This window comes from Cibotium barometz, chromosome 14, assembly GCF_041138505.1.
Source record: "Cibotium barometz isolate CiBa-2024 chromosome 14, ASM4113850v1, whole genome shotgun sequence".
Classification (NCBI taxonomy): domain Eukaryota; kingdom Viridiplantae; phylum Streptophyta; class Polypodiopsida; order Cyatheales; family Cibotiaceae; genus Cibotium; species Cibotium barometz.
This window is the reverse complement of record NC_141059.1, coordinates 7,732,395-7,748,249: the sequence shown is the minus strand read 5'-3', so window position 1 is coordinate 7,748,249 and position 15,855 is coordinate 7,732,395. Positions and strand designations below refer to the sequence as shown.

General features: G+C 36.2%; 1 protein-coding gene across 1 annotated transcript; it reads left to right on the top strand.

Annotated features, from left to right (window-relative positions):
* The first annotated feature begins 13,441 nt into the window (after window positions 1-13,441).
* LOC147631617 (uncharacterized) lies at window positions 13,442-14,747 on the top strand. Its single transcript, XM_086807855.1, has 3 exons — window positions 13,442-13,593; window positions 13,703-13,782; window positions 13,917-14,747. Exons 1-3 carry the CDS (start codon window positions 13,534-13,536, stop codon window positions 14,593-14,595), a joined length of 819 nt encoding a protein of 272 aa, XP_086663981.1. The 5' UTR covers window positions 13,442-13,533; the 3' UTR covers window positions 14,596-14,747.
* The last annotated feature ends 1,108 nt before the right edge of the window (window positions 14,748-15,855 follow it).

Sequence of the window (15,855 nt, the reverse complement as noted above, 5' to 3'; positions counted from 1 at the left end):
CTATCTTGCTGATGTATATGTTCCAAGAGTGAATAAAGTTGAAATCTTTATTCTTGTCTTGAGTCTTGTTCTCTTTGTGACTTTTCTTGGTGGTTAATCTTAATTAAATTTTTTATTCGTGCATCTTGCGAAATAACCCCCAGTTTGCGAGATGAGGACATCGTGGGTTGATGTGGATGATTGTATGGATGATGTGGATTGATGTGAATGAATGTATGGATGATGTGGATGATGTGGACTGATGTGTGGATGATGTGGATTGACGTGTGGATGGTTGACCTTGCTGGTCCTCAACGGATGAGTCCATGACTCTTTTATATGGATCTGTTGGTTGATCTTGCTGATCTTCCACGAAGATTCCATTTTGTTATGTGAATATATTTCCAGTTACTATGAGCTAGGAACTATCGAAAAGGACCCTGTGAGTGAACAGGTGTGGTGAGTGTTCTGGTTGCAAATGATGCCATAAGTACACCGATGAAGGAATGATTGGAAATAAGGATTCAACTAGAGATTTTGAGGATTGTGATCAGTGACACCATGGTTTCATTAAGGATTGTTTTAAAGATAGCTGATGCTGAGAAAAAAGGCAATTTCATATTGGGTGTGTAAGTAGTGTGACTAGTTTTATGTTTGCATGAACATCTGGCTAGGGGGCCTGGGAACTCTTTTTCCTGGTACTCGGGATAAAACCTAACCAAATTCCTAATTGGATCCCATCATTATAGTGTTTGGGCGGTTGGCTAACCCATGGGATTGGATGGGGTTAGGCTGGACTGATGGGTCCGTAAATCGAGACTCAATTTCTATTTAGTTCGATAGATGAAGTAAATTTTTGACAAAAATTATTCTATGGAAAAGAATCAACGGCTGTGCCTCTCAATGAGGAAAAAAGCGTTGGTCTCTATGATCCAAGTACAGTCTTTTTCCCTGATCTGACTATGGGACTTATGAGTTCAGTCAGATGAGCTCAGTTAGTTAAGGCTTTTGACTACGTTAGAAAAAAGTTATCCTAGTGGAATTGCCCGTGCTTTCCGGGCAAAGGAAGTTTTTCCGGGTTCAGTTTTGGAAAACCGATGGATTAGTCTCTTGTCTGGATATCCGTGGGCGAGGCCCCGAGTGTGGGACCCTGCCCTACACAAGAAGTGCTGCTTCTGCTGCTAGCACCCTTGAATTTGTTGCGCGGTGGGGACAGGGATCTTACAGTTGGTATCAGAGCTATTTGGCTAATGAGGATCAACCGAGAAGCCAAATATGTCAAAAATTTATCAAGAAGCACTAAAAGATTGTAATTGTGTGATAAAATTCATACAATTTGATATTTAAACTGAAATTCGTAAATTGGTAATTGGGTCTTCAGATGGAAGTACCGCAATTGTATGGAATCCCTGACTTGCTTCAGGCCTAGACATGATGGTATTTACCTTATAGTTCCAAGAACCATGACTACCCATATATACCGAGGGTATAAATATAACTCTTTACTGGCAGTATATACGAGTAAATCTAAGACTTGAAATTATAAGCATTAATGCTATCCAGATGATGAATTCAAATGTGGTTGATATGATTTTTAAATTCTGGTTGAGAACTCATGAGTTGATTTGGATTCTGATTGAAAAATGATGATCCCTGAAATTTGGTTGAAATGTAATAAACTGAGCGAAACCGCAATGAGGATGAATGGGACGCATAAATCTAAGACTTGAAGTTATAAGCATTAATGCTATCTAGATGATGAATTCGAATGTGGTTGATATGATTTTTAAATTCTGGTTGAGAACTGATGAGTTGATTTGGATTCTGATTGAAAAATGATGATCCCTGAAATTTGGTTGAAATGTAATAAACTGAGCGAAACCGCAATGAGGATGAATGGGACGCGTCCCTGTGAGATGATGTTCTTAACCAGAATGATGTTAATGACTTCAGCTAATCACTATGAGATTAGTGGATTGTGCTGGCAGATTGCTACTGTTAACTTTTGTCCAGTGGATCAAAAGTTAAGGGATGATAAATTAAAAATCTGAAAAATTTGAAATCCCCATGGAGGACTGTTCAGATGGAAAAAATTAGTCTGATGGACCATTATTGTGTTTAAGATATGAATGAGATATTCTAAATGAATTGTTAACGGATAATGCATTCTATATGAGTATCTTTATCCCTTGATTCTGTGGGGAGCCGACCTATTTAGAGAACCCCGGAATCAGTTGAATCAAAAATCGGATTGAATCATAAATAAAGAGACTTAACAAGAATTTTCTTATTGATAGAAACATGGATCGAGGTCACCATGGTAGAAATGTTAACCCCCAACTCAATGAAGAAGAGCTCGACTTGGATGTTCATAAAGCTCTTCATAGTTCGCAGCCTGGACCTTTCAAGGGTGAAGGGGAAAACTTGGGCGAGGCTATGGAGAAGTGGATCGAATCAATGGAAGAATACTTCGATGTCACCGGGTACAATGAGAAGAGCAAAATGGCTCTTGCAAGGCTGAAGATAGTGGAGATAGCTAGAGTGGCATGGAGAAACCACTGCGAGACAAACCATCTCGACCGAAATACCCAAACCTGGATTGATCTCAAAATTTACCTAAGGATGAGGTTCTATCCTCCCAGCTTTTTAGAAACAAAGATGAACAAATTCTTAGAGTTAACCGAGGGGAGTAGAACTATTGAAGCATATCACCAAGCATTTGCCCTCCTCCTTAGATACTCGCCTCTGCTGGATGAAGAACAGCTGATGGCCAGGCTCATTCGGGGACTGAACAAACCTTTGAATATCTTGGTTAAGAATGCCAAGCCAGTTTCCATGGACGAAGCAGTTCGGATGGCGAAGGATTTCACCAAAGCCTTTGATGTCAAAGATACTAAAAATATTTTATTAAAAAAGTGTTACTTTCTTTAGAATTAAATTCTATGCATAGAAGGAAGCATATTGAAATTGTTATTTTGATTATAAAAGTGTTATTTTCATCATAAATGATTTTTATGCATAAATGGATGCATAAAAGAAATTCTTTTATATTAAAAGAGTGATTTTCATCATAAATGATTTGTATGCATAAAAGATATTTTTTTATATTAAAAGTGTTATTTTCATCATAAATGATTTTTATGCATAAATGAATGCATAAAAGATATTCTTTTATATTAAAAGAGTGATTTTCATCATAAATGATTTGTATGCATAAACATATGCATAAAAGATATTCTTTTATATTAAAAGTGTCATTTTCATCATAAATGATTTTTATGCATAAATGGATTCATAAAAGAAATTCTTTTATATTAAAAGAGTGATTTTCATCATAAATGATTTGTATGCATAAACATATGCATAAAAGATATTTTTTTAAATTAAAAGTGTGATTTTCATCATAAATGATTTTTATGCATAAATGGATGCATAAAAGCAATTCTTTTATATTAAAAGAGTGATTTTCATCATAAATGATTTGTATGCATAAACATATGCATAAAATATAATTTTTATACTAAAAGTGTGATTTTCATCATAAATGATTTTTATGCATAAATGGATGCATAAAAGAAATTCTTTTATATTAAAAGAGTGATTTTCATCATAAATAATTTGTATGCATAAAAGATAATTTTTATATTAAAAGTGTGATTTTCATAAATGGATGCATAAAAGAAATTCTTTTATATTAAAAGAGTGATTTTCATCAATGATTTGTATGCATAAACATATGCATACAAGATTGTTTTTTTATTAAAAGTGTGATTTTCATCATAAATGGATTTTATGCATAAATTAGATGCATAAGAGAAATTCTTTTATTCTAAAAGTGTAATTCCTACTAAATTAGATTTATGCATGGAAAGATGGATAAAGAGTTTATTTTAATCCAAAAGTGTTATTCTCATCAATTTTTGATTTTATGCATAGAAAGATGCATAAAGAAATCTATTTTTATTTCAAAAGAGTTATTTCCATCAATTTTGATTTTATGCATAGAATGATGCATAAATCTATTTTTATTTCAAAAGAGTTATTTTCATCAATTTTGATTTCATGCATAGAATGATGCATAAAGAAATCTATTTTTAGTTCAAAAGAGTTATTTTCATCAATTTTGATTTTATGCATATGAAGATGCATAAAAGATTGATTTTTAATTCAAAAGTGTCATTCTCATTTAAAATGAATTTATGCATAGGAAGATGCATAAAAGATTGATTTTTATTTCGAAAGTGTTATTCTCCTTAAAATGAAATTTATGCATAAATAGATGCGTAAAGAAATCTTATATCAAAAATAAGAATTCTCTTGTATTCTATAAATAGATATGATGATGTGAAATGAATCAGATAGATGAAAATGAACGAAGAATGGATGGAGATGTATGTATGTGAAAGAATGGATGTAGATATATGTATGTGAAAGAATGGATGTAGATGTATGCATGTGAAGGATGGATGTGAATGCATGTGAAGAATGAATGTGGATACATGTGAAGAATGGATGTGGATGTATGTGAAAGGAAAGATGTTTGTGTATGTGATAAGTATGGATGTGGATGTATGTGAAGGATGTATGTGAAAGAAAAGATGTATGTGTATGTGATAAGTATAGATGTGGATGTATGTGGAAGAATATATATGGATGTGAATGTGATGGATACGAATGAGAATAGAGGCGATGAGATGTGATGTAAATTGGATAGATATGAATGATAAGGGATGTGAATGAATGATATAAGATGTGAATGAATATTATAATACATGAATGATAAGGATGTGAATGAATGATATAAGATGTGAATGAATATGATAACACATGAATCGGGATGTGAATGAATGATAAGGGATGTGAATGGATGTGATCTGATGTGAATTAGGATGTGAATGAACGATAAGGAACGTGAATGAATGTGTTAGCATGTGAATCGAGATGTGAAGTGGATGTGATAAGATGCAATGTAAACTGAATATATGTTAATGTATGAGAAGTGATGAGATGTATGGGTAGATGCAAGTGGATGAGATTTGATGAGGATAAATGAAGAAATAAGTGATGATTAATAGAAAAAGATGTGATTAGATAAAAATGGAGAATGCTTATGAAATGAATGTGGATTGATGTAGATGAATGAATGAATAATGTGGATTGACATGTGGATTGATGTAGATGAAGGTATGAATAATGTGGTTTGATGTGGATGAATGTATGGATGATGTGGTTTGATGTGGATGGATGTATGGATGATGTGGGTTGATGTGGATGGATGTATGGATGGATGTATGGATGATGTAGGTTGATGTGGATGGATGTATGGATGATGTGGATGGATGTATGGATGGATGTATGGATGATGTGGATGGATGTATGGATGATGTGGGTTGATGTGGATGGATGTATAGATGATGTGGATTGATGTGAATGAATGTATGGATGATGTGGATGGATGTATGGATGATGTGGGTTGATGTGGATGGATGTATGGATGATGTGGATTGATGTGAATGAATGTATGGATGATGTGATTGATGTGGATGATGTGGAATGATGTATGGATGATGTGGATTGATGTGTGGATGATGTGATTGGATGTGAATTGATGTGGAAATGATGTGATGTGATAGGGATCGATGAAGTAAAATTGTGGTAAGATGAGAAAAGATGGGGACTAATATGTAAGGATGTGGAATGACTGAGAAAAGATGGAAATACTATTGGGATTGTAATTGTATGTGAAATCTGTTTTTAAATGACTGTTTTATGTCAAGAATGCTGGGGTAGCATTTTGACCGTCTTGTGAATGAGGTCGTGGAGATCTATCTGTTAAAGTTGTAACTGTGACGGAGAGTCAATGGAGGACCTCTCGCGTAGCAAGGTCAGCCAAGGTCTTGACAAGCCTCGGTTTGATTAAAATGGTGAGCTTCCGGTACAGTGGATGAGGGACCAAGAAAGTGGCCTATGAGTGAAGCGCTAGGTGACCTGCGAAGGATCCTAGAAGGTGCTGACCATATGGTGCTCGGGCTCTGGGTCGCCGAAGATACCCACAAGTACGTTGGGAAAGATATTGGAACAAGGAGTAAGAGTTGTTTTCTGAATTGGGGTGTGGATCTAGTTGATTGACCTTGCTGGTCCTCAACAGATGAGTCCATGACTCTTTTATATGTATCTATTGGTTGATCTTGCTGATCTTCCATGGAGATTCCATTTTGTTATGTGAATATATTGTCGGTTACTATGAGCTAGGAATTATCGAAAAGGCCCCTAAGTGAACAGGTGATGAGCGTTCTGGTTGCAATGATGCCATAAGTACACCGATGAAGAAATGATTGGAAATAAGGATTCAACCAGAGATTTTGAGGATTGTGATCAGTGACACAATGGTTTCATTAAAGGATTGTTTTAAAGATAGCTGATGCTGAGAAAAAAGGCAATTTCATATTGGGTGTGTAAGTGGTGTGACTAGTTTTATGTTTGCATGAATATCCGGCTAGGGGGCCTGGGAACTCTTTTCCCTGGTGGTACCCGGGATAAAACCTAACCAAATTCCTAATTGGATCCCATCACTATAGTGGTTGGGCGGTTCGCTAACCCATGGGACTGGATGAGGTTAGGCTGGACTGATGGATCCGTAAATCGAGACTCAATTTTTGTTTAGTTCGATAGATGAAGTAAATTTCGGACAAAAATTGTTCTATGGAAAAGAATCAACGGCTGTGCCTCTCAATGAGGAAAAAAGTGTTGGTCTCTATGATCCAAGTACAGTCTTTTTCCCTGATCTGACTATGGGACTTACGGGTTCAGTCAGATGAGTTCAGTTAGTTAAGGCTTTTGACTACGTTAGGGAAAAGTTAGCCTGGTGGAATCGCCCGTGCTTTCTAGGGAAAGGAAGTTTTTCCAGGTTCAGTTTTGGAAAAACTGATGGATTAGTCTCTTGTCCAGATATCCGTGGTGGGCGAGGCCCCAAGTGTGGGACCCTACCCTACGCAAGAAGTGCTACTTCCACTGCTACTAACCCCTGAATTTGTTGCGCAGTGGGGATAGGGATCTTACACCTTCTTCTATACTCCAATATGCCACCCAATGGAGTGATGAATCAATCCCAAATGCAACAATGCAATTCTCATAAGGAATACCTCTCAATGATAACAGAGAATGTTCCTATGAATGCAATGCGAATCACTCAAACACCCACAATCACAAACATGTATCCTACCAACACATGAAGGATTACACTCCCATGGAAATGATCTCTGATACCATGTTAAAAGACATGGTGTGAGCTTATTTATTGAATGAATCAAGCAATGCACAAGATCAACACATAATCAATCTCACACCACTAAAGAAACACATGTCACCACTTATATATTAATGAGATGTAACCAATGAGCCATAGAGTATACTCAAGGTCACCACACAAATGCATCACTTAGTATATCGATCTCTAAGAAAGTACACAAAACATGGGCACTATAATCTCCACTTAGCTCTCTTGTAGCTCTTATTGTGTGAGTAGTAGTTCCTGATTATATAGGCTCATGAGAGGGAGGCTCCTAGGGCCCTTGAATCTCTCCATCTCCCTAAGATTTCTCACCAGAGTCACCTAAAAGGTGATTCCCCAATCAAAGGAAGATAACTACTAGACCTACACCCAGTTACTCTAGTAATTGAGCCTTTTAACCTTAGAGCAAGACCTTCTAAGGTATCACTAAGGAAATCTCACTAAGAATGGATGCTAGAACACATATTTTCTAACATTTGTTCCCCTCTTCAATGCTCTTTATACCCTTGTAAATGCAATTTATTCCCCTTGAATGCACACTACTCATATTTATGGAGAAGACTTTATCAGATTTGCCCAGAAGGAAGGAGCGACTGTACCTAAGGAAGAAATGGCCATGGGTTTGAGAAGCGTACGGTCGTACTCTTCTCAGAAGACAGGAAGAGCTAAAAAATGCATCTATCCTCCTCCTAAGATTTTGGGTTTTTTCTTGATGTTTTTTATGTTTTCTTTTTATGAGTGGCTTGAGCTAACCTCAAGCTACCCAATGGTTCCTAGAATAACTAACCCTATTTACCTAAGAATAATTTAAGGGGTTAAGCTACTTATGCAAGTTTGAATAAATGTTAAAGAAAATAAAAATTCATGAACTTCAAGAGCAAATTTAGGCCCTTACTTGTGTCTCCCGCTTCCGATGACTCCCAAGCTCTTCATGCTCGATTGAACTCCATTGTGGAAGAAGACAAGATCAACCAAAAAAACAAATACAACTACCAGTGGATTTGCACTCCAATTGGGCTATGCAATGACTCTAGCTAGTGATAGAGTGTGGAGGACCCTAAGCTAAATGCTCATCCCCGGTAGGCAGTGCCAAAGATGTTAACCAAATCAACATGCTTCCTTGCACAAGAAAGGGAGAGAAGAAGAGAAGGAATACCATGCAAGGGTTGGTTCAGAGTCTAGCACAACCCTAAAGGGTTAACTCCCCAATGTGAGGACGCTACGAGCTCACTCCACCTTCACTTGTGTCACCCAAATGGAGCTTCCACAAGCTAGGTAAAGAGCAAAGAGGAAGGGAGCTATGGAAATCTCTACCTCTACTCAATGCCTTTGTGAGTGATCTCAAGAAGAAGACAAGGAGAGGGAGAAGAAAGAGCAAGACAAGAATCATCACCTACATGCACACACCCACAATCAAGCAAGCATGCATTCACAAACACAAGCCTACCACCATAGTCACAATCAAGAGAGTGAGAGAGAGAAGGCAAAACTCAATTGTTGCGATAATGGGATTGTCCCTTTTCATACTTCATAAATCACTTATATACATGAGCTCACTTTTTATAATGGTGGCTGACCATCCATTTACAATTAGGGGCCCAAAATTGATTTCCTAGCTCTATGTACACCTAGGTCATTCCTGTGAACTGGCATTACACAAGTCGTAAGCTTGGTCATCCCATATATCTTTTACATGAAGCGCTTAGCGCAGTTATATATAATAGTGAGTTACAAGGAGCGTAACCATGCTTGAAAATGATGTTAACCAGTGTGGTTAATAGTTGCTAGTGTCCACCTTGGCCAAACATTATTACAAAGCACCAAAAAATTTTACTTCTTGGAAGTTAGACGCTTTGTACACAACTCTAGCACATTAGAGGAAATTTGGACTAAAATTGGACCCTTTCAAGATTTCTACACATTGTCTCTCTAAAAAATGGGCTTATGATGAATTTTTTACAAATCGAGTTAGAAGTGAGCGGAGTTTGGACATTTAGATTCTACTTTTTGAGATCTTACCAATGATATATAGCATGATGAGCAATTTTGCATATTCAAAAAGTCTCCAAATTTTGTGATGATGAAAGATCCCTATCCATAAAGGTAAAGAGAAAATGGTTGAGCCCCTTGGTATGCCTGATATTTCTATAGGGCATTCTCTTGTTGATGGAGAGTCTAGTGGCTCGAAGTTGAGCCATGAGACCCCTCTGCCCCCTCCAACATTTTGGCGTAAGATAGTCCTTTAAGAAAATAGGGTTTCTATGCAATTTTTTAGTTTGAATTTCTTTTGAATACAAGGAGTATTTATTGAATCAGTATCCCCAAAACTTCTTGATCGGAATTTTGAATTTCATACCAGAATTCCTCGAATTTTATAACCTTGATCCACATATCGATTCGAAGGGTCTCAAACTTAGTTTCAGATTTGGCGGGAGTTTTGAGTATTTTTCTAAATTGGTCGCACCTTCTTTCCTCGAAATTGATGAAAGAGTTTGGTCTTGGTCATAGTCTGATTCAAGATTCGAGTCGGATAAGATTTTTCCTGAACTATGTTTCTCGAAAAGGTTTGATAATTCAGTTACTATTTTACTGAATTTCTTTCTTTGAATATTCACTTAATTGATTTCTAAATTAGTTACAAAATTCCAATGAGGAATAAATTAATCATTTATCTGAATATTTTGATCTTGATAGATTTCATGAATTTTCTTTTTACAATCCGTGTGAGGAATAAAACGATAGAAATTTCTCTTTTAGAGTATTTAATTATTCATTTATCAAATACTCATAGAATTTAAGAGAATTCTAATTTTGATATAAAAATTATTTATTCATTTATTTATTCATAAAAATCAACTTTAATGAGAATAACACTTTAAAAAAATCCTTTTATGCATCTATTTATGCATAAAATCAAATTTAATAAGAATAACACTTTTATAATAAAAAAATTTTATTTATGCATCTTTCTATGTATAGAATCAAATTTAATAAGAATAACACTTTTGCATAGAAATCAAATTTAGTAAGAATAACACTTTTGTAATTAAAAAAAAAACCATTATGCGTCTTTCTATTCATAGAAATTAAATTTAATAAGAATAACACTTTTGTAATTAAAAAATTTCCTTTATGCATCTTTCTATGCATAGAAATCAAATTTAATAAGAATAATACTTATAAATTAAAAAAATTCCTTTATGCATCTTTCTATGCATAGAATCAAATTTAATAAGAATAACACTTTTGCATAGAAATTAAATTTAGTAAGAATAACACTTTTGTAATAAAAAAATTCCATTATACATCTTTCTATGCATAGAAATCAAATCTAACACTTTTATAATAAAACAAATTCCTTTATGCATCTTTCTATGCATAGAATCAAATTTAATAATAATAACACTTTTGCATAGAAATCAAATTTAGTAAGAATAATACTTTTGTAATAAAAAAATCCATTATGCATCTTTCTATGCATAGAAATCAAATTTAATAATAACAACACTTTTGTAATAAAAAAAATTCTTTTATGCATTTTTCTATGCATAGAAATCAAATTTAATAAGAATAACTTTTTTATAATTAAAAAAATTTCTTTATGCATCTTTCCATGCATAGAATCAAATTTAATAAGAATAACACTTTTGCATAGAAATCAAATTTAGTAAGAATAACACTTTTGTCATAAAAAAAATTCCATTATGCATCTTTCTATGCATAGAAATCAAATTTAATAAGAATAACACTTTTGTAATAAAAAAATTCCTTTATGCATCTTTCTTTGCATAGAAATCAATTTTAATAATTAATATCAGTGATATCCATGCATATTCATAGGTGAATATGTACATGGAGTAATTAGAATATTTCTTTTAGATGCAAAAATGGTGGGAATTACTCTTTTGGAATAACATAAAAATAAACTTTCTTTTTCACAAAATTCTGAAAAATTTTACCATAACCTCCTTCGTATGGCTAACTATTTCTCATTTTTATCTTTCTACAATTAACTTAATTAACCTAATTTAGAATTATAGAACTCTAATCTATACAATTTTCTAAATTCAAGAGAGAAAAGAATAAGAAGAGTTTAATTAATCACTTAGTTAATCTTTCTAGGATTAAGAAAGCTTGGAATGTAAAGAAGAGAAGGGGGTGGCCTTTTCATCAAAGGCATAGCATTTGAATTTAATTCAAGCATCTGCAAAACATAAAAATCAAGAGAACCATAGACTTTTCATTTAAAATTTGTAAACAAGGTAAGAAAATTAGCTTACATGGTGCTTGTAAGCTCTCCTTTGGCTTGAGGGATTGAGGGTTCTACTATTGTTTGAAGCAATAGTGGCCACCAATTCACTTTGGAGAGGGTTAGGCAAAAAACAATTGAATTATTAAAAAAATTCAATGTAGATGGCTCACGAGAGGAGTAGAGTAACAGTGCATAAACTATATTAAGCTTTTACAAAGGGAAGGCTTCTATTTATAGGAAAAAGTGAGCCTCTAACCAAGCAAATTGATTCTAGAATTTTTCAGATCAGTTTGGTCAAATTTTGACCATTTTTGGGTCAGTTCAGCTTACTTTTTGGATCTAGTTTTGAAATAGAAGAGAGGAGAGATGAAAATATCTCATTTTATTGATTAAAAATTGGGGATAATGATGAGAAAAAGGTGCCTACTTCATGAGGGGAGATCCCCATACTGAGGTATCAAATTTTAGTTTTTTAATTATTTTCTTTGTCCTTAGTCTACTCTTCATCTTATGTGAGCATTTACTCATTTTTTGGGGGGTTTTTCTTTTATTCTTCAATTTATCTTCTCCCTACACTTGGATTGATCCTATTGGTCCATAGGAACCTTAATTGGACCATAATCTAAAAATTTATGAAAATCTGGACCCTTAGGCTAAGGTCATTTAAGGCTAAGGTCCTTTATACCTATTTTTAATTAATTCCAATTGCACATTGAAAAGTTCTTTTTGAATTTCTGTTTCAGGGGAAACCATTTTAAACACTAGGAGAATTTTATATCCAAAAATATCTCAATTTTGAATTACCTTCCTCTAGACATTTTTTCTCTCGAAGCCAAAACAGGGTAAAACATGATCTTTCTTTTATTTTAGAGAGGGGAATAATTATAAGATCAAAAGTGGAGGTTCTTATACCTGCACACCTCAAAAGCTAGAGGGAGGAATCTTACAGATGATATGGCACGTTACATGCCACATCATCATCAAATTTGGAGACTTCTTGAATATGCAGACCCACTACCACTACCACTACTACAGATGATATGTCCTCATATGAAGGGAAAAAAAGATAAACAACTTTACCACCAAACAAGTAGGTGTTTACTTGCATCATGTGCATGCATGGAACATTGCTTACAATAGTCTTGGAAAGTCTTTCAATATTGTGAATGTCTCCCTTTCCATGTTGTGTTGTAAAATGTTAGTTAAGTCTTCTTACACAAGGCTCACACTTGTCACAAAACATGGAGGAGAAAGAGGTATACGAGTTTCTCATGTCGAAGGAAAAATGAGTTTCATTTTTGTTTCCCATTCACAATACCATGGATGTGAGTCTTCAACAACCATGAATCAAGAGGCCCAAAAATGTGCAAAAAGTAGCCATGGAGTGTCTTTTTTGTTTTTGGATCAATAGTTATATATATATATATATTAACTGAAGTCCTTTACAACAAAGTAACTAGAGCCTTTATCATCAAAATATCCACACCCCTACATCTGTTTATACATCAGTTTATGCAAAAAGCAGCCATGGAATGTCTTTAGTGTGTAGAGTAGAAAATTCCAAAGTCACATTGTTGATGAGAGGTAGGTGGGTAAGGAGTACAAAAGATGCCTTGTGCTATGTGGGTTTGAACTAAAGAAAAATGGGAAGCTGGTTTTTCATGTTCTCAAAGCTTACTTATTATGATTTCCTACTCACCTACAGCTATTAAAGTGGGTTTTGGACAGGAGCTCCTATAGAGAACCGTTGATGTGAAAAAAAGCGACCAAAGTCACACAAATTTCCCTAGATTAAGATACCACACAAATTTCAAAAAGCTGAACATGGGGGCCTCTTTTTGGTGGTGGGTTTGAGATTCTTACACCTGGCCCTCATATGTAGTTCCGTTTTCCTTAGCTTTTAGTTCTTAAAAGGGCTCATTTCACTTAGCTTTCTGTTTCTAAAAGGGATCATTGCACTTAGCTTTTAGTTTCTAAAAGAGATCATTTCACTTAGCTTGCACAGAGCACAATGGCTCTTCGTGGAGAAGGCTTTTGGTGTCTTCGGCCTTGGCAAATCCTCCACTCCAGAGTGAGTCTTTCTGTTGGTTAATTTTTTTGCATTTAAATCTCTCACTTTTATGTTTGTAACTACTGTGTTTCATTCGGTGAAATATGTGTGGGCAAACGTGTCCTTGCAGCTGGCTGAGGTGCGCACGTGCGGCAGGGATATGGACGTGGGGGAGCTGCTGGATGAAACACTAGGAGCTGCATATCTAAGGTTGGCGGGTTGTATTGTATAGCATTGTATTGCCCTGTAAAGCAATTTACGATTAACCTGGTGATTAGATGTTTTGGAATATGGGATTAACTAATGATTGCAAGCTAATTACACGTCTTCTGTGCGACAATTAGTGATGACGATGACTATAGCAATGAGCTGCCTTTTCTGGATTATGATGATCATGGAGAGTTTTGGAGACACGGAGGTGTGATGGAAGCTAAAATTAGGGAGTGGTTAGTCACAAAAGAGGACGAAGAAGAGACGATGATACGCAGATACTACTCTGACAGCATCCCAGCGACATACAGCAGTGAGATTAGACAAACTTGGGCTAGCATGGGAGAACAGTATCAGATATACGAAGAGACAAACGATGACGATGATGAAGATGGTGGAGGAGACACTGACAACCATACCATTGATTTAGCAAGTGCTGCCGTTGTAGCGCCGCCGCTGGACCTGGAGACCCACTACCACTACTACGAAGTAAGCGGCGTACCGTCAAGTATGGAGGAGGAGGAACTCTGCCCAGTCTGTCTCGAGAAACTATTCCAAAACCAGGAGCTATTCCGCCTTCCATGCCGCCATAATTTCCATTGCATTTGCCTCTCTCCTTGGCTACTCCAACGCTCCCATGCCGCCTCCTCTTGCTGCCCTTGCTGCCGAGCCCCTATCCCAGCGCTGCTAGATTCCTCCGCGGTGCCTCCTGACTTGGAAGCCGGCGACGCCACCTCTGACATAGCGGTGGACATCATGGGCCTCTTGGCTGACATGGAAGCAGCCCTTGACCGGTTTGGCCTACGCTCGTGATAACTGTTCAGCATTGACCCCTTGTAAATAAAGCTCTTGTTTTGGTAGTGGTGGGTAGTTCGGTAGTGGGTACTAGTGAGCACTGAGCATCCATGATGGAGCCTTCCCACGTGCACTTTGCAGTACTTTAGTGATCATGCTATTGCTTTATGAAGCTGACAAAACTCGCTCACACACACTCTAGAGTCTACAGTGTACACACACACACACGTGCATGCATGAACACACGCGTGCGTGCACATGGTTACGCTTAGATTTATTTTCATGTGCTTATATTGGTATTTTCATCATAAACATTTTAAAAAGCGAAAGAATGGACTTGTGTGTTTATATTTTGTTTATCATGTAGAAAAAGAATTTTCATTAGGCTTACATTGACTTTTTTAAAGAGGAAGAGAAAAAACAAGATTTGGACTTTTGTGTGTGTGTGCACGCGCGCTCGCGGTGTAGGAGTCCACAACTGTGTGCATGCATATGTACTTTGTTCATACAAGAAAAGGATTTTCATTAGGCATGCATAGACACATGTCTGTTTTTGTGCATGTGTATGCTTGATGAAATTTTATTACTTCTATTATAAACAAGAATTAAATTTTCATTAGGCATGCATAGACACATATGTGTCTATGTGCACATGCATGCTTGATTAAAAATTATCTCTTGCATGTAAACAAAGCATGCAACAGCTTGTACAACATGCATGCTTTTTATATTCAAATACATGTACACATGTGCATGCATACATACATGCATGTGTGGGTCCACACTCACATGTGGACACGCACACATATGCACACACACACACACACACACACACACACACAAGAATTTGTTTGAGAAGACTATGATTACCAATTTCCACTATACCTTAGCCTCACAATTAGAAAGACAAGGCAAAAAACTTGTTAGATTTTTTGTTTTAGTTTAAAAGTCACAATGTTGGGACAAGATTAAATCGATTTGTTCTAAATTCGTTTAAAACAAGTATATGTATATAGTGTTACTGTGCGCTTTTGCCGCACAGGTCGTAGCTGGGGACTTGCCGGACACCGTATGCGAGCCACGAATGGCTGCAAGCATACAACCAGGAAGGCAAGCTCAAAACAGAATGCAAAAGGTGTGTCACTCATCACCGCTTAACTGCCGCCTTGAAGGATTCCCGCGTCGCAGCCGTGAAGGAGGAGCCGCCGTCGCCGCTCTACCGCCTCTCCGCCGCCGCCGTGCCGCTACACAGTGCTCGATCGCTCTCTCACTCACTCT

Coding starts and splice junctions, on each gene's coding strand:
- LOC147631617 (XM_086807855.1), top strand. CDS start 13,534: ATGGCTCTTCGTGGAGAAGGCTTTTGGTGTCTTCGGCCTTGGCAAATC. Junction 13,594..13,702: donor GGCAAATCCTCCACTCCAGA/GTGAGTCTTTCT, acceptor GTGTCCTTGCAG/CTGGCTGAGGTGCGCACGTG. Junction 13,783..13,916: donor CTAGGAGCTGCATATCTAAG/GTTGGCGGGTTG, acceptor TGCGACAATTAG/TGATGACGATGACTATAGCA.